The 27,929-nt window shown below is 34.8% G+C and overlaps 1 protein-coding gene across 1 annotated transcript; it reads right to left on the bottom strand.

The window, feature by feature from the left end:
• On the bottom strand, window positions 1-25,222 carry LOC149769838 (uncharacterized; the record flags this gene model as incomplete). The annotated part of the gene is made up of 2 exons (XM_089949757.1): window positions 1-13,683; window positions 24,602-25,222. Coding segments are annotated over 2 exons (1,161 nt in total), but the record flags the coding sequence as incomplete, so codon positions are not given.
• Between the last annotated feature and the right edge of the window lie 2,707 nt (window positions 25,223-27,929).

The following is a 27,929-nucleotide window of genomic DNA, read 5'->3' as shown; positions in this document are numbered from 1 at the left end:
TGTTTGAAGACTGGTTTTTATTTAAAATAATACTGTAATATTACTTTAACAATCCCATCTCTAGCTAACAATGACATGAAGAAAAGCATGACCATGCTTAACAAACATGTACATTATATTTAGACATCATTTGGATGTTCCAACAAGCTTACATATATTTTACCTTGAAAATTAGAGTACACATTCCTATACATTATGATCGTAATTTCAATCATTTTCCATATATAAAAATCCACTAGCAAAATCTTAATCATTTTCCGTTTATTAATAATTTTATCGTAAGGTTTTGGTATAAAATGGCAAAATCGGTTATAACTGTCTTTTCCCTCTCACTGCAGAAATGGCTAAATTTTACTTCTTCAGATTAACTGCCCCCCACCCCCACCCCTGTTCACTAATGACAACAATCAATATATATATATAGCTCTTGATCAGGATGTAAGCAAATATGGCAGACATATAAACTGTAATGACAGTGGCGACTTAGGCACAAACAATTTACAATTTATCCTCCATCCACATGTGACAATTCAATTCATAAAATCTAAAGAACTTCAATTTTCTTTCCAATCAAAATTTTGACTTCAATTATGACCCTGGTATAAGCTTAAAAAATGTGTCAACTTTTCAGAAGGCATGGATATTAGTGCTTTATCCATGGCATCTTCAAGCATGTACATGCCCTGTATATTAATTGCTTAAAAGTGTCAATATAAATGGGTAAAACAATGTCAGATAGAACCCAAAGTATCATGCAGTGTAAAAATGACGACAGAAGGTGCAGAATACAACTTGCATCCAAGTTTTTAACCTCAATTATAAGCTGAACATTCATTACCATCTGTTGTCAATTTTACATTACATGACATGGCTGTGTTCTAGCAATGGTTTTACCTCTCATATTGTTACTGTAAGCACCATGTTACACTGGGTGTAATGTCCGTAATAATTTCCAGTATACCGGTTCTAGCAATGGTTCAACCTCCCATTATACCGGTACAAAGAATTACCTATCTTCTTTTATATGCCAAACATCCCTTATATGAATGAAAAAATACATACTGTAGAGTATAAATATTATGCAGTGGAAACTCAGGTAGATATAGGCTATGAAGCGACATTCGACACTTGTATGTTTCACAATGCTAAACAGGAAAATGAAGCATTGCATTTCAAAATTTCAAATTATAATGGAATATCAGCCAGTTCATTTCTCAAATAGAATTAAACAAAATTGTGTCCTTTCATCATTCAAACCTCTAAGAAGTTATGGCACTGAACTAAATTTTTTGGAAAATTATTGACTTCAAGTTAAGAAAGATGTTTGCTTTGTATCCAAATAAATTATTCCATGATGACTAAAGAAAATGATGAAGCAAGAAGAAAAATAAGTTTCAAAAAGTGCAAAAAGATTTTTAGGAAGAGAATTTCTCCATACACTGTTGAAGAAAAAACTTTCTGTAAAAAATGAAATGTAACAAAGACAAAATACCATAAAATCTGTTCTCCTGGAACTGTCCAAAAACTTGTTAATTCTGATTTCAATATGTAAAAGGACTGCAATATCCAAACAGCATATTGTGATGTTAACCTCATAGTACAATTGTTAACCTTATAGTACAATTGTTAACCTTATAGTACAATTGTTAACCTCATCGAACAATTGTGGATAAAATAAATACCTTAAAAGGCTCAGATTAAAATAGACTTTTTCAACAGAGCTGTAAATAAGCATGGTATCGGCATTAAATGGACTAATTATACAAAAATACATTTCGTAAATGTATTCAATGTATGAGAAACAATTTTATTTTAAGTCAACAGATTTCTCTTGCCATAACCAAAATGCACTTTAATGTTGCATTTGACAAAATTTGCTTCATGGTATTTATGCATTTAACTATCAAATAATTCTTTTAAAATGGAATAAACATATGCATGTAATACAAAGCTTCATGTTATTTACTTTCAAGTTGTGTTGTAATAGATATGATACACCAGGATAGGTACAATGGTTACATTTTGCTCACCAGGTCCATAGCAGTACTGTGTATTATCCAAAACTGTGTTATACTGAAGGGCATTATAACGTGTGGTTAAAAAAATGAGAACAAAAAAAACCCTTTCTAGTAAGATAATCCCTTCTAAATAAAGATAATCCCTTCTAAATAAATGTACAATGAAGTTCAAGTGCTAGAATATAAAAGGCAATGATACAAACAATTCTGTGAAATGTATATCAATTTAAAGATTTAAGTAGAAAATTAAACACAATGAAACTGGACTGTTGGCTGCTTGGAAAATTACAACTAGTTTGGTATTAAAGGTTTTCTCAAATACAATCATCAACTTCATGTTTGTGCACTACACACACACACAAATCACTATGCTCAAGTTTGTTGCCTATTATCAATTTTCAACATTTTATTGGCTTAATCATGCCAAGGTAATGAAAGTGTCTTTGAGGCAGCCGACTCCGGTTGGTCTGGATTTATAACTGAAAATTTTATGGGACTCCCTGAAAGTGACTTTGACTCCCAATTTCACATACAGGAGGGCACTTTTGATGCTCAGAAATTCCAGGCATGAGAAAACATGGATCTAAACAATACAATCTGGCGATGGTCGTGATTCCACATACACGTGAAATAATAGTTACTATCAGAAACAGCCACACATCTGGCACATTAATTTTTGGTTACTAAGCTTCCTCTTCAATTCTTGAAGACATGATAAATGTTCTGATTATTTGGATTTTGTTTGGCATCAAAATTCTCTCTTAATGGATGTTATGTGAATATCCTATTGAGATTTACACAACGACGGCAATAAAAAAAAAACGTGGTTCCAAACCCCGAGAGTAAAATACCCCAGTTCACAAAAAATTTATCTAGAACATCTTATAAATGATGTATAAATGCTTAGAAATTTGTGAGTGATTGAAATTCATGTTTGACCAACGACCATAAAATCATGAAAATATGTGGCAGGAAAATTTCATGGTATATATTTCAAAAAATAAATAGTTAAGTTTAAATCTTTGGTAGCATAAAACATTAAACCCATCTGTTCTCACTAAAAACTGTACCTAGACATCTACATTCATTTTTTATGTATCTATGTATCTGTTCTCATACGTATCATTGCATGACACAACTAAGAACATAACAACAGGTGAAGATCAATCCAGTAAACACTTTATAAAGTTTGTATAATATAAAGTGTGGCCAGCAGGGCATGACAAAATGGATTCAATTTGCAAAGTTTGTATCAAATATAGCCAGCAGTGCATGACAAAATGGGTTCACTTGCAGGTAAACATTCAAAACCCAACATCACATACTGGAAATTAAGTATAGGACAAAAGTGGCAAATTATTAGCAGTTATTTGTTCTACAAGAAGAAAATGAGGCCAAAGAGAGCTTGATACTGCTCATGTGGCTTAAATAACAGTTGACTATTCCACTAAGCAGGCTTATGTAGTAATGAAAAAACAACCACACCAACCATACAAAATCCAACACCACATGTAGGTAATCAGGTGATCATGCATATCAGTGGCAAAGTAATTTTCACAAGCTCAGACTTATGTGGTTATTGTTTCTATGAGAAGAAAATGAGACCCAAGTTGGCATGATATTGCCCACCTGACTTTCACTCAGCTGGCTTTTATAGCTATATAAAACCAAAACCACATGTAAACCACCTGTCAGCCTTTATATGTCAGTTTTGCCTATTTTACTGTAATCTGAAGAAATTTTTTCCACATATACTGTATCTAAAATAAATTAACTCTGATTCTGATGATATAAACCTATTAACTGAATTTTATGACAGACTTAATGAGAGTAAGAGGCTCAGCCAATCAGATTCAAGATAATCATGCTAATATGCAAACAATTTTCTTAAAACTCAGACATCTTGATGATATAAGCACATTTAGTCCATATTCGAAGCTTGATTAGCATGACTAGACCTGGCTATTTTTAAACTCTTTGACATTAGCATACACAGATCTGGCTATTATTAAACTCTTTGACATTATCAAGCCTAGATCTGGCTATTATTAAACTCTTCGACATTAGCATGCATTGATCTGGCTATTATTAAACTCTTTGACATTAGCATGCCTAGATCTGGCTATTATTAAACTCTTCGATATCAAGCACAGATCTGGCTATTATTAAACTCTCTGACATTAGCATGCATAGATCTGGCTGTTATTAAACTCTTCAATATCAAGCACAGATCTGGCTATTATTAAACTCTCTGACATTAGCATGCCTAGATCTGGCTATTATTAAACTCTTCGATATCAAGCACAGATCTGGCTATTATTAAACTCTTTGACATTAGCATGCATAGATCTGGCTGTTATTAAACTCTTTGATATCAAGCACAGATCTGGCTATTATTAAACTCTTTGACACCATCAAGCATAGATCTGGCTGTTATTAAACTCTTTGACATTAGCATGCCTAGACCTGGTTATTATTAAACTCTTTGATACTAGCATGCATAGATCTGGCTGTTATTAAACTCTTTGACATTAGCATGCATAGATCTGGCTGTTATTAAACTCTTTGACATTAGCATGCCTAGACCTGGTTATTATTAAACTCTCTGACACTAGCATGCATAGATCTGGCTGTTATTAAACTCTTTGACATTAGCATGCATAGATCTAGCTGTTATTAAACTCTCTGACATTAGCATGCATAGATCTGGCTGTTATTAAACTCTTCGAAGATCCTTGCAATACAAGACCATATTTCAAGTCTGCAATAATCAGATAAAAAATATGGTCCCTGAGTGGTAAAAGCAATTATTAATGGATGGACACAGAGCCATACTATAGGTGGATTTTGCCTTATCATGTGAGATAAGAAATTAAATGACCACATGTAACATTGCAGTATAATCCACATGTAACATTGCAGTATAATCAACAAGTAACATTGCAGCAGAATATTGTACAATGTGGAATCAGCTTTCAGTATGAAAAATACCATTCAAGTATGTCTCCATTATATTTAATTTTAAATATAATGAATGCACCATCATGTAAAAGTACAGCAGCATAAACAATCTGTAATACACGTTCAAAGTGTTGAAATTCTTCAGGTAAGGAGCATCTTAGGCACTTCAGTAGTATACTTTTCTCCTTGTCACTGAACTAGCATTACACAGTATACCCATAAACGCTATCATGTAGGTAAACAAAATTAAAGGTAAGGAAATATATATATATATATATATATATAATATTTGCCATTCTGAAAACAAGGTGTACCAAACTTGAGAGCAATTTGTAATAAAAGCAGTTCTATTAACAATGTTAGTACTGAAATGTAAAAAAACTATCATTTGTGTATTTTTTCCCTGCTATGTATTAAACACCACATATCTTTGATAGAGAAATTTTTCACCACGTGACAAGCTGAAATACAGTTATATGCACCAAATTTTAAAATACACTGAAGGAATGTCTTAAATGAATACATGACTTTCCAACTGTAGGATGGTGTGGATACATGAATTCCCAATTGTAGGATGGTGTGTATACATGAATTCCCAATTGTAGGATGGTGTGGATACATGAATTCCAAAATTTACGATTAAAATTCACAATAATACATAAATTAATTCCCAACTGTAAGATTGAAATTCACATTAATACACGAGTTTCCCAAATGTAGGATAATAAATCATTAATACATGAATTCTCATCTGCAGAATGGAAAATCACATTCACATCAGATTATTGTAGTATCGTTTATTTTGTGGGTCTCAACTTTTGTGGTTTTAAAAAAGAAAGACATTTACATGGGTTCTTAAATTCATGGTATTGCATATCTAAAGGTATTTAATGGTGAGATTTAATGCTACAAATCCTAAAAGAACAAAACCGATAGTAGTTGCAACATGCAACATCAAAGGAAGCCAATGCAATTACAAATAATGACTTTACATGCAACATCAAAGGGAGCCAATGCAATTACATGAATATGATTACTATTTTAGAACAGTATCAATTGCATTATGTGGTTCAAGAATGGTAAAATTCAACACAGATACCTATCAATTTGGAAAAATTTCACATTCCACATGTGAACCAAACACATGACCAGTAGACCCTAGCACAATGCAGATAGCAAGCTGTGTCAACATTTTGAAGTTTTCATAAGGAAACTGATGCAGCCATTAACACTAATGAAATTGGTTATTAAAGTACACTAGTATGATCTCTTCCGTAAAACAATCTCCATGGCACCATCAATTACTTTCTGAGGACCATCTCATTAATAGTTTAAGAGTGGTAAAATTCAATTTACAGATCCCAGTCTGTTCGCATGTCATCATTCCATATGTGAATCGAGCATATGACTGTCTGCCCCCTTGCTCAATTCACTTGGCAAGCAGTGTCAAGATTTCATGTATTCAGAGCTGTTACAAGTGTAAATATGTCAACTTAAAAAAAAAAAAAGAATGAATTACTTCTTTGTTTGAGCCTGTCTCATATATGAACCAACTCCAACCACCATACTTAAAACTGCATCAATGAATTCATACTCAATGGACAATAGTGGCTCAGTTCAGTCCCATGACCCAAGACTTTGAGAATATTGGAATTAATTCAACAATTTCAGAATTTACCTGACAAACGCGTGTACAAGCAGACTCTGACTTGGTGTTGATTTTGCGGTTTTGTCCAAAGATTGGTTAAGTGTGAGCTTCAATACTTTGCAGTAATTAGTGTACATGAATAGTGTTTGTTCAGTAACTGCACAGTAATAGCATTTTACAGCCATGTTTTTCATTGGGATTAAGCATGCAGAGACGAAATTATGCATTTTGTTGAGTATTTAAATTTTTGGACAAATATTTCACTTGAACGAAGACTTGATATGAATTAAAGTATTAAATCAAATTTTCACACACTAATATCATTTATCATCCTTTTATTTTCAGTAATTCTCTGTTCTTATATCACACATATTGAGGGCAAGAAGTAGAAATTGACAGTTACTGGATACCATCTAGATATGTGTGCATTAAAACTATATAAAATGCAATTTCTTCCTTAGAAAGGGTACAAATAAAGCAAACACGTGTGAAAGCTATCATTGTATTACCTGATAATAGAGATGATGCTGATTTACCAAACAACTATTCTGATCTGCAGGAATGAAACACAGTAAGAAAATGGAGGTTGGGGTTCCTTATCATGTGTGCCTAATTTCTCAATGGGTCTTTACATTTGTGGTTTGGGACAACAATAAAATCTGCTAAAATTGATACCCAATGAAAATCAGTGATACTACAGTACATCTTTAAGGATTATATTCAGGACAGATTCAAAAAATTCTAACTGAAAGTCAGTATTTCTCATTTAATTTTTAAAAATCTGACATGAAAAGTGGTCTGATTTATTAATTTGCTCTAATTCTGTTTCTTTAAATATTTGAAAAAGAATAAAATTTACTGTAAATGTTCAGTCAAAGTGCCAGCTCAGGCTCAAATTGCTAAGCTTTCCTGATCAACAGCTGCCATTATAAATGCTGGGTTCTAAGCCCCAAGCAAGAAATGTATCGGTACAGAAGCTGTGTGCTGACAAGCAATGCCAGACTCTTCAAAGAATAAATCTTGGCATATGCTGCTGTCAGTATACCAGTGATGATGCAACTTAGAGAACAGATCTAGTTCAAAGATAAAAAACACTACATTTATCTCAATCATCTGCTCACTAGGATTTTTCAATACATCTAACTGAAGAAATCAGAAAATTTAAGATATTCTTTAGGACAAGGAATATTATTTTTTAAAAACAATACAATATACTGGAGTAATACTGTCTAAAATGAAAGTTTATTATCCTTGCATTTTGTAATGTGTTATATATAGTGTTACTGGTACAAGATACAAATTTATAATTTTATTATATGGATATATGCCTATACCTTATATCCTACAACACACTACTACTGGGTGGATCACTTGTAAAACACTTCAGTCACAAAACGAAAAATCTATTCTAGCAAAATTTTCATATATACCATGACATTTTTTCAACAATTCTGGAAAAACGCATTGGCAATCTAGATGTAACTAAATTAGGCTGTCAGATAAAAATGCATTGTAGATGTAACAAAATTAAGCTTTCAGAAAACCGACACAAATAAGACAAATACACTTCACCATCAATGCCTCAGTCTAGTCTTTGAATTTTCCCAAAAATAAATTGGTTTCACAAATCTCAGTACTTCAAGTAAATCATACAGAACTAATTCATCATATATGCAAATCATATAAATCTATATGCCTTTTTACAAATTGTAACTTGTATTAAAATAGAAAACATAAAAAAAATAATTAAGAATAAATAAATTTTTCGAAATTTTTAGGTTGAGTAGAAACAGGACCACCAACAATGCACATTCCTTAGAACATGTAATAGGTTAGATTTCTAATTAATTATTTGCAACAATTTGGCACTGAGTGTAGAGCAGGTGGTCTTCATTGACTTTAAAGAAAGCTTTCTTACGTCCCAAATCATTTCTGATCAGAATCAATCATCATCTCTGATCTTGTGGACATTAATATGCAAAATGTTTGTTCTTAAGGATTTTTCAAGTGTCCCTGATTTCTGCAATGTTGAATTCCAATTAATAACAGAACAATAATACAGTAACATACAAACATAAGCGATAACCAGTTGCCACATCTACTGTGATGCTGCACCTGGCATTCAGATCAAATGAGATAACTTTCTGATTAGAGAATCTGTAAAGAAGCATACCATAAAAGTAAAATGGACACTAAATCATTATACCAAGTGAGAACAAAGACAGATTAGTACCTTCAAGGTTGATATTCTGGATTGATAAGCAGTTCAAATCAGCTGCTGTGATGGCCATAAGTGATGGAAAATAGGACCCTTTTTTTAAAGATAAATAAGACACCTTTAGAAGACTTCGGGAGAAAACTCCATGCCAATATGATCATTAGGTCAGGAAGATTAGTGAAAAGATTTTCAATATATCCATTGTGGCAGCCATATTGTCTGCTAGAAACCATTTTCCTTTAGGACCAAGTAGATATCATAAGAAGTGTTTTGCAACAAATCTAATTTCAATTTGACCTTCAATTCTAGTGTAGCCTACCTATACAAGATTTTCAAAATGTCCACCATGGTAGCCATATAACGTCAAATGACATAATTTTCATTCAGAACCAACACGACACCATAATTAGTATTGTAATAACCCTACATAGATATGACCTTCCATTCAGATTGGCACAACTTTTATTTAAGATGAACCTGATACTATATCCAGTCTTCTGGTGATAATCCCATATTGATATTACTTTCTATTTAGGAACAGCAGCAGCAACAAAGATTTGCAAGATGGCTGCCATGGTGGCCATATTTGAGGTCAGATTCACACCATTTTCATTCAAGACCAACCAGACATCATAGTCTTCTGATGAAAACGCCATATCAACATGACTTTATATCTAGAAACAGTAACAAGATTTGCAAGATGACTGTCATGATGGCTATAAATGGATGTCTTTCATTGAAAACATGACGATAAGACCATTCATCCAGGTGGAATAGTGATAGCAAGATTTTCAAGATATTGAAAGTTGTGGTCATAATGGACTTTTGGGAAGCCCCATTTTCATTTAGGACCAACCAGACATCATGAAAAGCTTCTGTGAAAATCCCAAGTCAATATGCCTTTCCATTCAGGAGAAGTAGCAATAAAAATTTTTTGAAGATGGTGCCATGGAGACCATACTGGACATCAGATAAGCACAATTTCATTTTGGACCAACCAGACCAACTAGACATCAGAAGTCTTTTAATGAAAACCCCATGCTGATATAACCATCCTTTTAAGAGGTGCTGTAATATTTGTATCTAGGACTAACAAAACCCTGGGATGAATGTGTATAAATGTTCACAGCAATCTCTCAAGTAGTTCAGGAGTAACAATAACAAAATTGTGCCAACAAAATGATGGGCAACAAGCACTTCTGGTCTGTACTCAGTAGACCTAAAATTTCATGATTAAAAAACCATTCTCATGGTCAAACTTAACCTTAATTCAAACTATGAGGTCTGACTGGCTGCCTTCAACTAAATGACCAATTAAATATTTAAAGTTTGATAAGAGTCCAACTTTGTGTCTTTTTTGCAACATGTCCCAATAATGCCTAACAGGATGTCAAAATTTCAAGTCCAGTTGAAGTTTTGAGTGCAAGAATGCATATATAAACTTCAGAACTGACTAATGGTAGTCTTTTGATCCAAAAAAAAGGGATGCTTGTGTGTGTGAATCAAGTCATCCATAAATTATATTTCATATACATGTACATTCATATACATGTGCATTCATATACATGTACACAAATCCATATCTTATGCTCACATGCAATCTGAAATTAAACTGAAACTTTTATGCAGTGAAATGCATTCTTGTCAAGTTGAAACAAAATTTTATCAGTGTTGATAAATGCAGATGAGAAAGAAAGAAACAAAAATCAATCAGTAACACATTTACAGACATACCTAGTACAGCATGTCCTACTGGCCTGACTGACCAGTAAATGATTTAACATTAGATATCAATAACTAAAATTTGTTTTCACACAAGGAAAACATACTTCAAGATAAATCCCTGCCAAATGCCAGATGCTAAACAAGAACTTTACAAAAAACTCATCCGAAAAAAAGCTACTATATATGTACTTTCTCTTATGTCAAGTCCAGTGGCAAACTGCACAGATCCGGCTCTGTGAGGAGCGCATTATGTGATGTCAGATCAGGGTCTATGTTCTATGCAGCCAGACTTGACTTGTACACTAAACATTATGTTGGAATGTGGCCAACCTTTCTTTCTGACTTTTAAGTAACAAAACAATAATACAAAAAGAAAACAGAAAATAAACAAAACTATTAGTCACAAATTCAAAATGTATCAATGTTAGAATGGAAACTGTTATAACATTGTCTGTGATAGCATAGCTAATTGATGTGCTTACCTACCTGTAACAGGGGCTGGGAAAAGGGAAACAATGGAGCTATTTACATTAGAAACTCAATTATATTAACTCACTTAAGGACATGAGGATGGTTCAGATGAGTTCACTGGCTGTTTAGTTTAATGGCACATTGAACATATTATTCACAGTGGAAATCAAAACATTGTCTTTCCCCAGGGACACACTGAGGCATCTAACATGGGTTGGCATGTGCAGATATCAAACCTGCGACCCTACTACAGTGTTCCCTCAGACGTGTATAATCAAGTCTGTAACTGTTCCCAATTTGAGTTTGCAAATGTCTTCTTTAAAACATTTTCTTTCTGAAGGATGCATAATTTTTTAAACAAATACTGACAAACAACTTGTGAACAATTTAAAGATATGATTAATATACAACATATGCAAGACAACTCTAATCCAACAAACCCAGCAACAACCACAGTAAGACTGGACAAGCAGCATCAGTGAGGAATATACAAGTACATAGCTTTCATTATTAAAAAAAAACAATTCTGTCATATAGAAATGTGGGGTAGAAGCAGCTATTTTGTATCCATGGCAACCAAATGAATACAACCCAAAAGTCTATATGACTACATGGCAAAAAAAATCCTACTTCCGATAGAATACACGGTAGTTGAATTCACTCTGCAGCTAATATCAAGTACAAAAGAAAGAATAGACTTTGGGTACAAGACTAATTTATTGTGCAAGATTTCTAATTAATTATAACATTCTAAAATCCTCCAGGTCTAAAAAATTTTAATATAGTGACAGAAAACCTATACAATCTCACTTAAAGTACAAGTATCAGAGAAAAGTTTAGGAACCCCCCCAATAATAACCATAAATTAGTGTACGTTATTCCTCTTGAACATTCCAAAAACATACCTCATTTCTAAACTAAATTTGCCCCCCAAAAAGATACTAATGTTGAATTTATAAAAAATAAAAAACTATTTCATAGACAAGTGTAGCAATGACCCATAACAACCTATACAAGTCTGAAATGGTTTTGTCTCACCTGCAAATGACATTAATTTTTACCTCCCTCTTTATCATACATTTACAACAGTACATTCACAATATCAATGCACAGGTGATAAATGTATACAAACCTCATCTTCTGTTGACCTCGGGGGGTGGGGTGGGGGTGCAAGTAAAGTATGCTATGAGTTGTCTTGCCCTCCATATTTCACTTGCCCTCCATATTTCACTACCAAAAGATGTGCATAATATTTGAGCAGACCTGCCCTCCCTAAAGTGCACCAGACCAAAAACCAAAAGTAAAAGCACTGTGAACTGTATTGTTATTTAATTCATTCCTCACTGTTTCAAGAAAACAAACTTTATTCATATATTTTAAAACTGTTTTCGTGGCTATATCAGGTTTCAAATGAACTGTCAAATGTTTACTTGCCACACAATGTGCTTTGAACTACTACCAGTCTTACTCCATCAATAAGCCCCAAGCCAGGCTCATGTCAAAGTTACCTCAGTTGGCAACACCATGACTCTCCATTTTTCTTTTTGTCAACAGATGACCCAGAGAACTAGCTACAATGGCCAATAAGAAATTATTTGCTCCAAAATTGAACAAATCTATGAAACAGAAAAATACACCAACAATCTTGGAGCAAAATTCCACCTGTAAAAAATAAAAGGCTATGATTTATCTTCTCCAACGTATTTTACTGACAAAAGATACACACAATTTCCAGCAAAGGTCAACCTACTCACCATATAGTGTACAAAAGACCAAACTGAAAACCAAAATAAAAGACCTGTACACTGGTATCATGAATGTACCATTCCTATCATTCATGTAATTTGACAATCTGAGAATTAAACTGCCAATTCACTTCAAAAAAAAATTAGCCGCAAGGTCAATATAGAAATCTTACACAATTTTCTATTCAAATCCACAAGGCCATGGATACAATAAATTTTTATGGTAATTTCACATTTCACTTGCCCACCTAGTGTTACATGAAAATGTAGCAACAGAGCTGAAGCTTGCAAAAGTTGTCTTGTTATTCCCATACATTAACTGCATTCTTTCCCTAGGTCTCTCCTGATACTGTCTACTTAACTCTTCTTTTCTGAGCTTACAGGCTTGACACTGGAAGTTGCTGTTATCATTATACCTCGGCCTCTACCACTGGCTGATGGAGGTGTTGAGCTTTCAGGCTGGGGAGGAGGAGAAGTCACAGCTGTTTCTGCTGAACTCTTTACATCACCAGTACTTAATGGAAGTTTTGCGCTTGCAGGCTGGGGAGGAGGAGAAGTCACTGCTGTTTCTGCTGAGCTCTTCACACCACCATTAGTTAAAGGAGATGTTGTGCTTGCAGGCTTGGCAGGAGGAGAAGATGCAGCTGGATCTGTTAAACTCTTTACACCACCACTACTAAATGGAGATACTGTGCTTGGCAGGGCAGGTGGGGAAGTAGTACTATTCAAAGACTCGTCTAGTTTTCTTTGAATATTTGAGAATGAATCTCTATCCATGTAGTCAATCTGTCCCTTCTCCCAGTTCAATCGTCTTTCTCGATCACTCAGTTCGATCTTGATCCCTGGGGTTCCATTGGATGTAATCTTTAATGATGCCAGCTCTCCAATCAAACCACCCTAGAAAAAAGAAATTAACAGAAAGATAAAACTTCTGAAAAATGACAAAGGAAAAAAGAAACAAATTTCAATGAAAGAACTAAAACCATGCACTTACAGAGTATGAGCAATATCAAATACAAAACTAAATTACCTCCATTTAATGGTTTCAACACATTAGAAAATTATCTATATTTAACTTTAGAATACAATACAGCCCTAAAGTGTTCCTTCCTAGATAAAGCTATTCTGATAAAAATAGTTTTTGTTCAGAATTCTTTGATTCCCAATATGCATCTGAGCTTTTTTCATTACAAAGCATACAAGGGGTATATGACAGCAAAAGCAATCAAATGATGCAAAATCCGAAAACCGTACAACTCTCTGGACTCAAAGGCATTATTCCATTCAATTGAATTTTTCAATGTTAAAAGTAGTGTGAATCCCTGGTATTCACTTTTCTGGTACCTTGGCACTGCGAGGGTTACTTCCACCAGATCTTGTCATCTACATATTATGTATTGCTTAGAATTTGACCCCATTCTTGAGGGAATACCAAATCCTGCAGGTTACAAATTAAAATGTGCTAAATGTTTGTTATGCATCCAAAGTTCTTTCTTTCTTTCTACATTTATGAACTTCATTTCCTCTATTTGTGCACTCCTCTAGAAGAATGCAATATGACTATGAACAAATATGATATATAAAAAGCATATAACGAGATTTCTGCCTTTTGTTCATCATGAAAAATTTGGCATCAGTAAATGAATAATCCTTTCCTTTCGGTACCCCACCTATTTTTAAGATTATTTGCAGCACCATAGATACTTGCCTGCAAGTCCAACTGCAAAACATGGACCCTGATCTGCTATCATGGGCTGATCAGTGCTGATGTGTTTTGTTCTTATTACTCCTAATAACATACACCAAAATCCATCAGCACTTTATGCAATAATAGATCATGGTCTGTCAAGCATGGACCAAAATCCGTCAGCACTTTATGCAATAATAGATCTTGGTCTATCAAGCATAAACCAAAATATGTCAGCACTTTATGCAATAACAGATCATGGTCTATCAAGCACAGACCAAAATCTGACAGCACTTTATGCAATAATAGATCTTGCTCTATCAAGCATAGACCAAAATCTGACAGCAAGCACTTTATGCAATAACAGATCTTGGCCTATCAAGCATACACCAAAACCTGTCAGCACTTTATGCAATAAAAGATCTTGTTCTATCAAGCATGCAGTTGGATCTGACTTACAAGTGGGTACATACAGACTGTATAGAGTGTATATAGGTCACCCATAACAAATGAGCCAGCCCTATTGCTATTATCAGTCCTATATACTAGAATATACCTTGATACAAGGTAAGAATACTAGGCAAAGTTAACACAAGGCAAATGATTGGATAACACTAGGCAAAAAGAATGGATAACCTCCTTAAAAAAGATTCACAACTGTGACACAGCAGCAGTAACCCTCATGACAACTGCACTTTATAATGGAACAAATGACCTTTCAAATAGGCCATCAAGAGAGTCCATACTAAATCTGAAAACATAAAAGGGAAAAGTTCCACCTTCCATCTGCAAAAAAGGGAGAAATTTCTGAGTATAGATGGAATCTAATAAAGAAATAAAGTAGGGCTTGAAAATAAAATGTGACTGTGCAGTGAACTTTGAGAAATAATTGAGAATTCTGTGATTTAAAGTAAACATATTCAAGGTTTAAAAAAAAACTTACAGAATTCCCCATGAACCAGCAAGTCTCTAAATGGAAATGCTGGGGTGGGGGAGGGTGGGATGTGAAGGGCAAATTATTCATATTAGACGTGTCTTTTGAACAATACAGAATGAATTTTGATGGCGACATGAAAACAACCTTGCTCACAAACACTAATCCATGCCCTCTAAACTGGACTTTTCTCTGTGTGAATTATGGACCCAAAGCTGCTTCAAAATTCAGTGTAGCCTTTCATACTAATTTCATGACACCACCTGTGCAAAACACAATATCCATGCCCGACCCCAATCCCACCAAAAAACAAACCAGTATTAAAAGAACTGAGGCAGATCTGTCTTAACTTACGACGTACTGACTGAAAAAAAAGAAATGTTTGCAGCATCATTCATTTTACAAGCTGCTCACTGTATCTAATACTGTACGTATGATCCCTTCTGTACTTTAATACAATGTACTGTACCTTGCTATAACAACACTGTACCTTGCTATAACAACACTGTACTGTACCTTGCTATAACAACCAGTCTCTTTCAATAAAGTAAATAATGTCAAAACATTTAATGACTGTATTATCTCTGAATGACATACATCTAAATGTGAACAGCAAAGACCTAGATCTGCCCACCCATAATGCCCTGGCAGATTAGTATTGCTTGAAATCATTAATCAAGCAAATTGTATAGACCCTAATCTGCTAGCATAATGAATGGGATATATATATATATATATATATATATATATATATATATATATATGCTGCTCTTGGTTGGGCTGGTATTATGTTGGAGGAAATATGGTACAAACTATATCTGATATCTATTAGCTTACATGCTGAAACATGTGCTGACAAATTTAAGCTGCAAAAATGACTATAAATGCCCTTGGACTAACTCTGTCTGCTATATAGGTCCAGGTTAAGCATGAAGGCATAAGGCATACAACCATGTCAAGGTCACAACAGACTAAATTTGCAGTAGAGGGGGTTGTATTGAAGGAAAAAGGATACAAAAAATCAGTAATATTGTTTTGATTTTTCTTGGTCCAAATTCAAGCTTTCATTTACTTAATTTCTCTTTAAGAAGCAAGAGGCTCCAAGTTTTATAAAAATTTGAACAAGGAGAGGTGTTGAAGTGTGCACCATGTCATTTTAAAACAATTTGTGTTGCAATACAATCCCCTGTGCTTACTGTAATTATGGTATATTATTACATAGTGCTCAGTGTGAAGGTTAAAGAAATGGTTCTGGTGCATGTACACTGTAGACTGATGGTGAAATCCCAAGAGCAAATAGAGTAAATAAATATATCTAGGTCATACAGATATGAAAAAATGGAGTGATGTATGATTATTGCTACCTATGTAGTGAACAAAAAAAATGTAATTACCTAATCTACATAATTACCTAATCCACATACCAGACAGGTACTGACATTCACAGAGTTCATGTGAAGTCAGCTCTCTAAAATAAAGCTGCATTATGTTTTTAGTAAGAAGACGAGATGCTGAAAAATAGACATTTAACAATTAACATGTAAGGGGCTCCACTCTCCTGGCTTAAAAGTATTTAAAGGAACTCAAGATATGAAAATTTCAACCTTTCAAAAGCTGACTGCATGTTGCAACCATCCCTGATATTCTATACGATATTGTAAGATTTTCAAATTAGCTGTTCTGGTGGACATACTGGATGTCCTGTTGGCACAATTTTCACCTAGAACCAAACATACCTCATTAGGATTAGGGTGTCTTTTGGTACAAAAACCCATTTCAAGATGGCCACCCTAACTGGAATGGTGTCTTTTGGTGAAAAACCCATTTCAAGATGGCCACCCTAACTGGAAGGGTGTCTTTTGGTGAAAAGCCCATTTCAAGATGGCCACCCTAACTGGAAGGGTGTCTTTTGGTGAAAAGCCCATTTCAAGATGGCCAACCTAACTGGAAGGGTGTCTTTTGGTGAAAAACCCATTTCAAGATGGCCAACCTAACTGGAAGGGTAGTGACAATAAGATTCTCAAGAGTCATCATGGCAACCATTTTAAATGTACGACAGTCCATCTTCATTTAGGACAGCTAATTATCACAAGTCGTCTATCAGTAACATCCCCATATTGATAAAGCTATTCAATGGAAGGATTAGAATTATTCCTTGGGGACACACTGCATCATTTTCAGTTAGGACCAACTAAACACTGGAAGAAGTTTTCTGAAGAAAACCCCACACCAGCACAACTTTTCATTTAAAAGCAGTTAAAACTAATTTTAAAACTGCAAATGTGGTGGCAATAATGGACATAGGTTCATTCAGCACCATTTTAATTAAGAATCAACAAGCCATTATAAAACATCTTTAGGTGAAAATCTCATGCTAAATGGCTTTGTTTAAAGGAGTAACAAGAAAATTTTCAAGATGACTGGCATGGTAGCCATATTTGATATAGCACCAAAGGACCAACCAGATATTATGACTTCTTCTAGCAGAAGCACCAAGCTGATATGACCAAATTTCTAGGAAAAATAGTCCTAACAAGATTTTCAAGCTGGCAACCTTGGTGATCATAATGAAGTTCAGATCACCATATTTCATTCAGGACCAATCAGACATCATAAAAAGTCTTCTAATGAAAACCCCATGTCAGCATGACCTATGGTTCAAGAGGATTAGCGATATCAATATTTTCAAGATGGCTGCTATGTTGGTCAGTGACTGGACCTTACTGGCAGATCAGCAACATCTTCATTAAAGACCAACAGGACAATATAAAAAAGTCCCCTGGTGAAAACCTCTTGTTGATAGGACTTTCTGTTTTAGAGGAGTATCAAGATTTTCAAGATAGCTGCCACAGTGATCATATCAGATTTTAGCCATTTCCATTAGGACCAACTAGATCAAAGTTGTCTTTAGGTGAAAGCACAATAAAGATATGACCAGCCGTCTAGAAGAAGTGGTAACAAGATTTTCGAGCTGGCAACTTTGGTGGCCATATTGCAGGTCTGATTGCCACAATTTCGCTCAGTACCAACTTAGACATCACAAGAAGTCTTCTTGTGACAACTTCATGTCAAAACGACTTTTTTTTCAGGAAGATTAGTGATAAGATTTTCTAGATGGTGGTCACTATAAGGGACCTCAGGTTGGCATCATTTTCATTTAGGACCAACCAGACATCATATGAAGTCTTTCAAGAAAACTCCATGATATGACTTGTAGTGATTACAATATCTTCAAGATGGCTGCTGTAATGGCAATATTGGATGTCTGTGCATTATCTTGTTCATTTGGACCAGCTGGTCCTTGTGATAAATGTGTGTGTAAATTTTTATTGAAATTCCGTGAGCAACTTAGGAGTAATGAGAACAACCTTGTGCTAACAGAAATGGACAACAGGCCATCCCACACACTCTGTCCTATGAGTATGACCTTGAAACAAAATATTAATAACCCATATAAGATAAGACCAGCACCATATTCAATGAAAACTAATGAGACATAATACAAATACATGTATTAGAACAAAGTTTCCTGTCTGCATCTGAAAAATATCTTAAGAATTAGTTGAACAAATAAAGCCTGCACTATGATCTACAACTGTGACCTTGACGATGCATTACTGTAACATTCAACTCACCTTGACAAGATACTTAAATGAACCAAGTTTCATCTGTCTAACTCAAGCAACCATCAAATTTAAGTATAAACAGGATAGAAAATGTTGATCATTGACCTTGACATTAAGACTCTCTAGTAATAACGTGCAAGTGCACCAGGCTTCATTATTTTATCTTTCGAATTAACAAGTGGACAAGAACATGTGATGTACAATTACACAAATGAATAAACAAATAAATGCATGGATGGGCAGACAGACAAATGTTCTACTGAAATGAAAATAGTTTCAGGAATCCTAGACAAAGTGTATTTTTCCTTTTTAAGTGCCATGTACTTAAACCATCTCTGGTATTCATGAGCAACTCCTACATACCATACTTAGTGACAAAACCATTTTTTTATCTTTGGTAAACATATTCAAATAATAACTGTAAATGCAGTATCAAGCTTTTATCATGACCTCTGACCTTGAACCTGATGTCATGGATAGAAGATCAATGAACTTGCGGTCAGTCTGGTTTTAAAACATCCTTTACAATATTCAGTGGTCAGAACCAATTAAATACTGCAAGATTTGTTTCAGTGAAAAATGCATACCCATGGCACCATTTAATCCAGAGAAATAGTAACAAGAATTTGCAAGATGGCTATGGTGCCATGTTGGAGGCCAGAAAGTACCCTTTGTATAACTAGGTACATACTGCAAAAGTGTTTAGTGAAAACTTGATGTCAGTATGACAATCCATTCAGGAGAACATGAAAAATATTTTCAGAATGTCTATTGAAGCATCCATTTGAAGTTATACAAACATCATATTAATAAAGGAAAAACAATAAACTTGCCTGAAAGTAGTTTTTAAAAAAGATTCATGCAGGACCATCTGTTCTGGAGAGGTAGTTTTTACAATATTTGTCAAATTACAAGTGATCACATTGGCACCATTTTCATTTAGAACAAACTACATATGGTTAGAACGTTTGGATGAAACAGGTCCATATGACCAATCCATACAGGGGGCTATTGACAAATTTTACAAGCTTGCACCATGTCCATCGAACTGGATGTCTGATCAGTACCATTTTTGATTTTGGACCAACTATAGTCTGACTCTACAACCCTGTTTGCTTGTACCTCCCAACCAGTTTAAAAAACGAGAACGTTTAATGTGATAAAAAGTGCACAGAACTAACTCAATTGAATCACTGATTTATAATTTCTAACCTGACTGTGACCAGAATGGCACTAATGCTGCCATCCCCTGCACCATTTCATGCTTAACGGACTTTCCATACTAACATGGCGCCATATTGCATACACTATAGGCTAGTTCATTCCCATCAGACGACATAATGATGTAGTTCATCCTGTTCGGCAATGCTGAATAATTGCGTAAATTACATAACTTTGAGAGCTTGGAATTACATCCCTCTGCATACATGAACATAGAAATTAAACTGCTTGTTAAATCCACATGAAAAACATAGTTGTCATTTTCCTTTGCTTGATTTGACATTGTAAATATCGGAAGCAGATGACTTATGTATGTACATGTGTAGTCGTGATACACCCCTTTGCTGAAAATGGACTTGTCCAGAAACTGGAAATGGATCCGAGCATGTCCATCTATCACACCGAAAACTTCCATTAAGCATGAAATGCGCATAAGATGACAGTGTTAGGGCCACTCTACTCAGAGTCAGGTTAGAAACTATAAATCAATGAATGAATTGACTAAGTTCCTTGCACTTTCTATCACATTAAATGTTTCCATTATTTAAATCGGTAGGGGGGTACAAACAAACGGGTTTGTATTATCAGACTATAATTTGGTTTGATCTGGTGTTTTATGGCACATCAACACAAGTTTGTTATTTAGTGCCTTGCCCAATGATACATCACAATATCAAAAGGAGTCTTTCAATCACAATCCCAAGTCAACAACTAGCTACACCTAGGACTGTCTTAAAAAGTCTATTACTGACAATCCCAAGTCAACAATTAGCTACACCAAGGACTGTCTTAAGAAGTCTATTACTGACAATCCCAAGTCAACAACTAGCTACACCTAGGACTGTCTTAAGAAGTCTATTACTGACAATCCCAAGTCAACAATTAGCTACACCAAGGACTGTCTTAAGAAGTCTATTACTGACAATCCCAAGTCAACAATTAGCTACACCAAGGACTGTCTTAAGAAGTCTATTACTGACAATCCCAAGTCAACAATTAGCTACACCAAGATGTCATGAGAAGTCTGTCTGTGAAAATCCCAAGTCAACAACTGTAGCTACAACAGTTCAAAGGTATGTCAAACCTGATCAATTATGGTCAACCAGACTTCATAAGTCTTTTAGTGAAAACCCCATGTCAATACAGCTATCTATTCAGGAGGTAGAGACATAAGAAAACTTTCAATAAAGATGGTACAGTGGCCATATTGGATGTCAGAGGTACACCATTTTTTATTCAGAACCAAGAAAATATTGTAAGTCTTTTTGAAATCCCCTTGTCAATATCACCATCCATTCAGAAGTAGGAGTAAGATGATTTGCCATGGCAGCCATATTGAATGTCCAACTGGCATGGTTTTCATTTTGACTAAACCTGATAGCATCTCAAATCTTTTATGGAAAACCACATGTCAATATGACCCCTGCATTCTGGAGTAGTCATGATAAAGAGTTCTGAAATGACTGCCATGGCAATTATACTGGATGTCAAAGGTATACCATTCATTTGGAACATCCATTAGTTTTTCTACAAAATTAGGTCTCAGAAATACTGATGGAACTGTGCTGGATAAAATGGTGGAGCCACAACACAAACTCTGTCCCTACTGATGGAAAAAAGGCCGCAACACAAACTCTGTCCCTACTGATGGGAAAAAGGCCATAACACAAACTCTGTCCGATACTGATGGAATAAAGGCCATAACACAAACTCTGTCCCAAACTGATGGAAAAAAGGCCATTACACAAATTGTCCCTACTTATGAAAAAAGACCACAACACAAATTGTGTCCGTACTGATGGAAAAAAACCACAACACAAACTCTGTCCCTACTCATTACAAAAACATACAATACTGAGAATGCAAATAATTAATCATCTAGTTTTGTGACACAAGAAAACAATGGTATACTGCAAAAGTGACTCTTGATTACTTTGTCCTCAAAGGCGCAGAGTAGACAATGTAGCTACAAAACATATTGAGGTTTATACGGCCTGGCATATAGCCTGACATGCAGCCTGATATACAGCCTGGCATGCAGCCTGACAAACAGAATAATAGTTGGCTGTATCTGAAGTATTTTTTAAAATACAATGTAAATTGTTAATATTATTCTTCAAATATCAGGAGGAAATGCACACAACTTAAATTGCTAACATAACCCTTCAATGAGAAGGAAATGCATACAACTTAAATTGCTAATATAACCCTTCAATGAGAAGGAAATGCATACAACTTAAATTGCTAACATAACCCTTCAATGAGAAGGAAATGCATACAACTTAAATTGCTAACATAACCCTTCAATGAGAAGGAAATGCATACAATTTAATAGGCTAATATTATTCTTCAAAGAGAATGTGCAATTTATATTGTTTAAATGACCCTTCAATGAAAAGGAAATACATAAAATTTAAAAGTTTAAAAGTGCTACTTTGATGAGAGATGACAAGGAACAGTGTAGAAATGGATATGATGAATTTCAAGAATGTTTGTTATATTTTCCCTTGAAAATACCTTAGATAGCCCTACAAGTATAGTGCACTGGCCTCACTTCAATTTGGCTAAACAATTAAACAAATAAATGATTTCATGGTAGTAAAGGAAATAACTCCTGTGAGAAATGAATTTTTGAAGGCCACTAAAATATTTCCATCATATGCAACAAGGCCCTTAAATCCAAGCTAATGAACCATATCGCAATTACACAAATGGTTTAATGTAAGGAATACAATTAAAATGCCAAAAGTACAGTTTCATTTTGTCACTTTTTTAAAATTCTTGTTTCATTACCCAAGTTAAAATAAATAGAAAACAGTGAGACTGGTAGTAATCATTAATATATTGTGTAAGAAAGTATGCATCAACATCATGATCCCTAACAATAACAAATTGTTTTATCAAATTTCTTGACATAAATCCCTTAAGTTAGCTCCACTATCCCCTTAAAAATTAAAAGTCAATAAAAATACTCTTAATATTGTAATAAAAAGATTGAATTTCAAGCAAATTGCAATTACAATGAATATCTGAAAAGTCAAAAGATACGGTATTCTGATTATTCAAGTTTTACTGTACAGAATAACTTTTGCATACAAAAGTACTGTGTACAAAAGGGTATATATTTAGGACCAAAAACTTTACTAAGCAAGTTGCTGTAGTAGGTAGTAGTAGTTGTTGTTTTTTTAGGGTTTAACGCCATTTTTCAGCATATGATAGGCTATACATGGCGGCCAGTATTAATGGTGGAGGAAGAACCCGGAAAAACCCCGGAAAGAACCACCAACCCATGAGAAGCTACTGACAAGCTTTCTCACATACCCACATTGGCTGAATCCGAGACTTGAACCCACGCAGACAGAGGTGAGATGGCAGTGATCAGTAACGGAGAGTACTTTCGACCACTCGGCCACTCGGGGCCTCAGTTGCTGTAGTAACGGTATGGATGATGACTGGCAGATTGGTGTTGCATTGCACAGCTTTGTAGCACAAGATAAAGTGAAGGTCTTACTGTGCTAAGACAAGTAAAATATCTTGCCCACACACCCCAGCACTTTTTCCCTGCTGACCTGATGGTAGGAGTCGAACCTGCATTTTTCAAGTCACGAGTACAAAATCTTAACCATCTGCACTACCATAGCTCCTGAAATTGAAAAAACATCCTCTTGGCAATTTATATCATAATCAGCACAACTTTAAACATGTTTTGTGCAGTGGTGTACAAAGGGTAAATGGCACCCTGGCATGGTCCAGAACTCTCATTTTACAGTCTTTATGTATCATGGTCCAGAACTCTCTATTTACAGTTTTTGTGTTGCATGGTCCAGAACTCTCTAGTTACAGTCTTTATGTTGCATGGTCCAGATCTCTCATATTAGATACTACTTAAACTAAACTTTGTTTCCTTGCTGACATAAAACATACTGAATACAGAAACTATGTGTCAGTAGGCACCTCTATGCAAATTGCTTGACATGTACACAGAGGCTGGCTGAATACTGTACCTTGGAGAAGTTTGAGTTATGCTCCAGAAAGAAAACAGTTTATGGACAGACAAACGGGCTGATAATGTTTATTGACTGAAGACAGACATAGCAATAGCTATATATACCCCCCCTCCATATTACATGGGGGAGGGAAATGAAAAAGTACAGCTAAGCAAATGCAAGTTTGTATTTCATGCAAATGAAACGATATGCTTATAAAGTGAAAGAACATGCTGGTAAGCTGGTGAAGCTCATTGCATAATCTATTTAATCAAACTGCACAATTCAATGCATTAAAATGCACCGGAGAATAATGTAGCAACTGCTTCCTCTCGATATACACCTCCTTCCCAACTCTCACCTCACTAGATACAGACCCTCCCACATGGCCATTATGGCTTTTTGAGTCGTCCATTGGTTTAGAACTACTGCTTTCACTGCACTCAGATGGATTCACATTTGGTGCAAATTTGGTTGTTTCCTTTTCAACATTTTTAACTTTTTCACTCAAAGAACCTTTCAATCCATCATTTTTCTCAGGACTAGAATGCAGTTCAGGACTTGGAACAGGGGGACTTTCCACCTCTTTTTTAACTTTTTCTTCAGCTTTATTGACCTCCTCCCACTTCGTAGTCATCACTGGTGCTTCATAAACAACACATAATGGTTTCTCTGGGTCTACAACTGACAATGGTTCCTCTGTGTAGGTGGACTCAATTGATGAATAAGCTCTCGTTACTACTGGCATTTTCACTACACTCAACTCCGATTTCACTTCTGATTTGTGCTCAAGATCTTTTGCATCGACTGGCAATGTAGTTGAAGGTTTGGATGGAGAATAATACACAACATCTATTGAAGGTGGTACATAAGGATAAACGACTTTGATATAAATCTCTCCTCTTGGCAGGCTGTGCTTGGGTGGGTTGTCCAGGGAGATCAGATTGTCCTTGGTTTTAGAATCAGCACTGATAAATGGTGTCTGTAAATCAAAATACAGGGGCTGGTTCTAAGAAACTGAAGTCAGGCAAAGTAACTACAAGGAATAACCCACCAATTCTCAGACTTTAGGCTGGGAAATTTTGAAAGCATACTTTGCACAGTTAAGTGATGGGTGGGGGCTCTTTGCACAGTTAAATGATGGGTGGGGGCTTTGAAAAAATGCAGTGCAAAAAGAATGAAGTTGAGGATTATTTGATTTTAAACAAACTGTCATAATACTGTAAGTTAATGACTTTCTAAGCATTAGGTTTTGAATATATACAGATAAATGTACTTTTATTTCATTTCAGATTTTGTGAACTCTTAAAAAATTCAAAATAAAAAACAGCACAAGTTGTCAAACAATTATCTACACTGTAACAGCTTCAGGAATCAAAGGTAAAGTTCAAAGGACATTGTTTTAGAAAATATTTGACACTTCCTAATAGTACTATGTGATGTAAAGTACCATACCAATTCAAACTAGAATTAGAACTACAAGTAAGCTTGGTAAAGTGTATCAAAACTTTTGTAACCAATCCATTACTAATTTAGTTACTTGTCTACAAATAAGTACCTAGTGAACTATCATCCACCAAATCAGAAATCTTATTAAGAAAAAGTAATTTAAACACAGAACAAATTATACATTTACTTACTGACCACACCTGTTCCCAGACAAAAAAACAGCAAGCATCAATTATTATGCTCAATAAAAATTTACAGAATAATATCCTAAAGGCAAACTTCTGAGAAAGTCACACCTGAAGCACAATAGCTAACCGACTGCCTAATTTAGAGCTAATTTACAAAGTGAATAAGAATTAACCATCTTCACTTCTTACAAGATCATGGAAACACATCTGTTCATAAAAAATGATGCATACATTTTTTAAACATGACAGTTTGTGCACAAAGAAGATTCCTATTATGGCATGATGTATAATTTATTAGAAGCCAGAAAACCAAAACAACATGGGCATACCAACTTTTAAGCCAGCAATTACAACATGCAAGCACCAAAATGACAAAGCACATCTGTACCATGGTCTCATAGAAGCAAGAATCTAAAAAAAAATGACAAAGCACATCTGTACCATGGTCTCATAATAGCAAGAATCTAAAAAAAAGCCACTAAAACTCAATTTGCAGTGTCAGATAATTATTCAACTTGGGGATGAAATATTAACAATAACTTGCTTTACTAAATGTGTCAAGTCCAACTCATCAGTTTGAAATCAAAGTTTTACTTTTAGATTGTATAATAAAATAACTGTAATGCAATTTTGGAGTTTTAAAATGCAAAGTTGAAATGATTGATCTGAAAAAATATATTCAGAGACTGATCTGGTGATTTGAAAAGTGTGTATCAGGAATTAATTGGGCAGGTGGGGAGGAGGTGATAGGAATGGATTTTATGAGTATGGATGCCATCTAAGCCATAAAATGGGAGTTACACTTCAGGGGGAATGTAACATTCCGCGAGGCTCATAATTTGGTGCAGGCAGAATGCATACTATCTAAACTGGATCTAAATATGCAAAGGACATACAGTTATCAAAGTAAATGGAACTGGATGGTGTATGTACTATACTACTTGAATTAGGATGGTGTATGTACTATACTACTTGAATTAGGATGGTGTATGTATTATACTACTTGAATTAGGCTGGTGTGTGTACTATACTACTTGAATTAGGATGGTGTATGTACTATACTACTTGAATTAGGATGGTGTATGTACTATACTACTTGAATTAGGCTGGTGTGTGTACTATACTACTTGAATTAGGATGGTGTATGTATTATACTACTTGAATTAGGATGGTGTATGTATTATACTACTTGAATTAGGATGGTGTATGTACTATACTACTTGAATTAGGCTGGTGTGTGTACTATACTACTTGAATTAGGATGGTGTATGTATTATTCCATTTGAATGAGGATGGTGTGTGTGTTGTGATGTGATGTGATTTGGATTTTTAACGTAGCTTTAAACAAATTTCAGTCATATCACTAAGATGTCTGCAATGTGGTACTTTATAGTGATGTCTAGCACTGTGGCATCATGCCGCAGACATGTAGCATGATGTTCCACCCAGTCACATTAACCTGACACCAGGCCGACCAGTCCTAACACTAACTCTTAATAATGATTGCCAAGTGAGGCAGCTGTTAGCACCATTTTTGTAAGTCTTTGGTATGACTCTGCCGGGGATCGAGCCCACGACTTACCACATCAGAAGGGATGCTCTAACCACTAGGCCACCGGAGCAGTTGGATGGTTTATGTATTATTCTACTTGAATTAGGATGGTGTATGTATATATTATACATGAATTTGGCTGGTGTATGTACTATTCTACTTGAATTATGATGGTGTATGTACTTTTCTACTTGAATTACGATGGTGTATCTACTATTCTACTTGAATGAGATGTACTATTCTACTTGAATTATGATGGTGTATGTAATATTCTACTTGAATTAGGATAGTGTATAGTTGAATTATGATGGTGTATTTTTCTACTTGAATTATGATGGTGCATCTGCTATTCTACTTGTATTAGGTTGGTGTATGTACCATTCTACTTGAATTACGATGGTGTATGTCTACATGTAATAGCATGGTTTATGTACTATTCTACTTGAATTATGATGGTGCAACTACTATTATACTTGAATTAAGATAGTGTATGTACTTGA

The sequence above is a fragment of the Sinohyriopsis cumingii genome, unplaced genomic scaffold, assembly GCF_028554795.1.
Source record: "Sinohyriopsis cumingii isolate HCF-2022 unplaced genomic scaffold, ASM2855479v2 utg003239l, whole genome shotgun sequence".
Lineage (NCBI taxonomy): Eukaryota > Metazoa > Mollusca > Bivalvia > Unionida > Unionidae > Sinohyriopsis > Sinohyriopsis cumingii.
The sequence above is the reverse complement of the archived record's forward strand: the minus strand, read 5'-3'. Positions and strand labels throughout refer to the sequence as shown.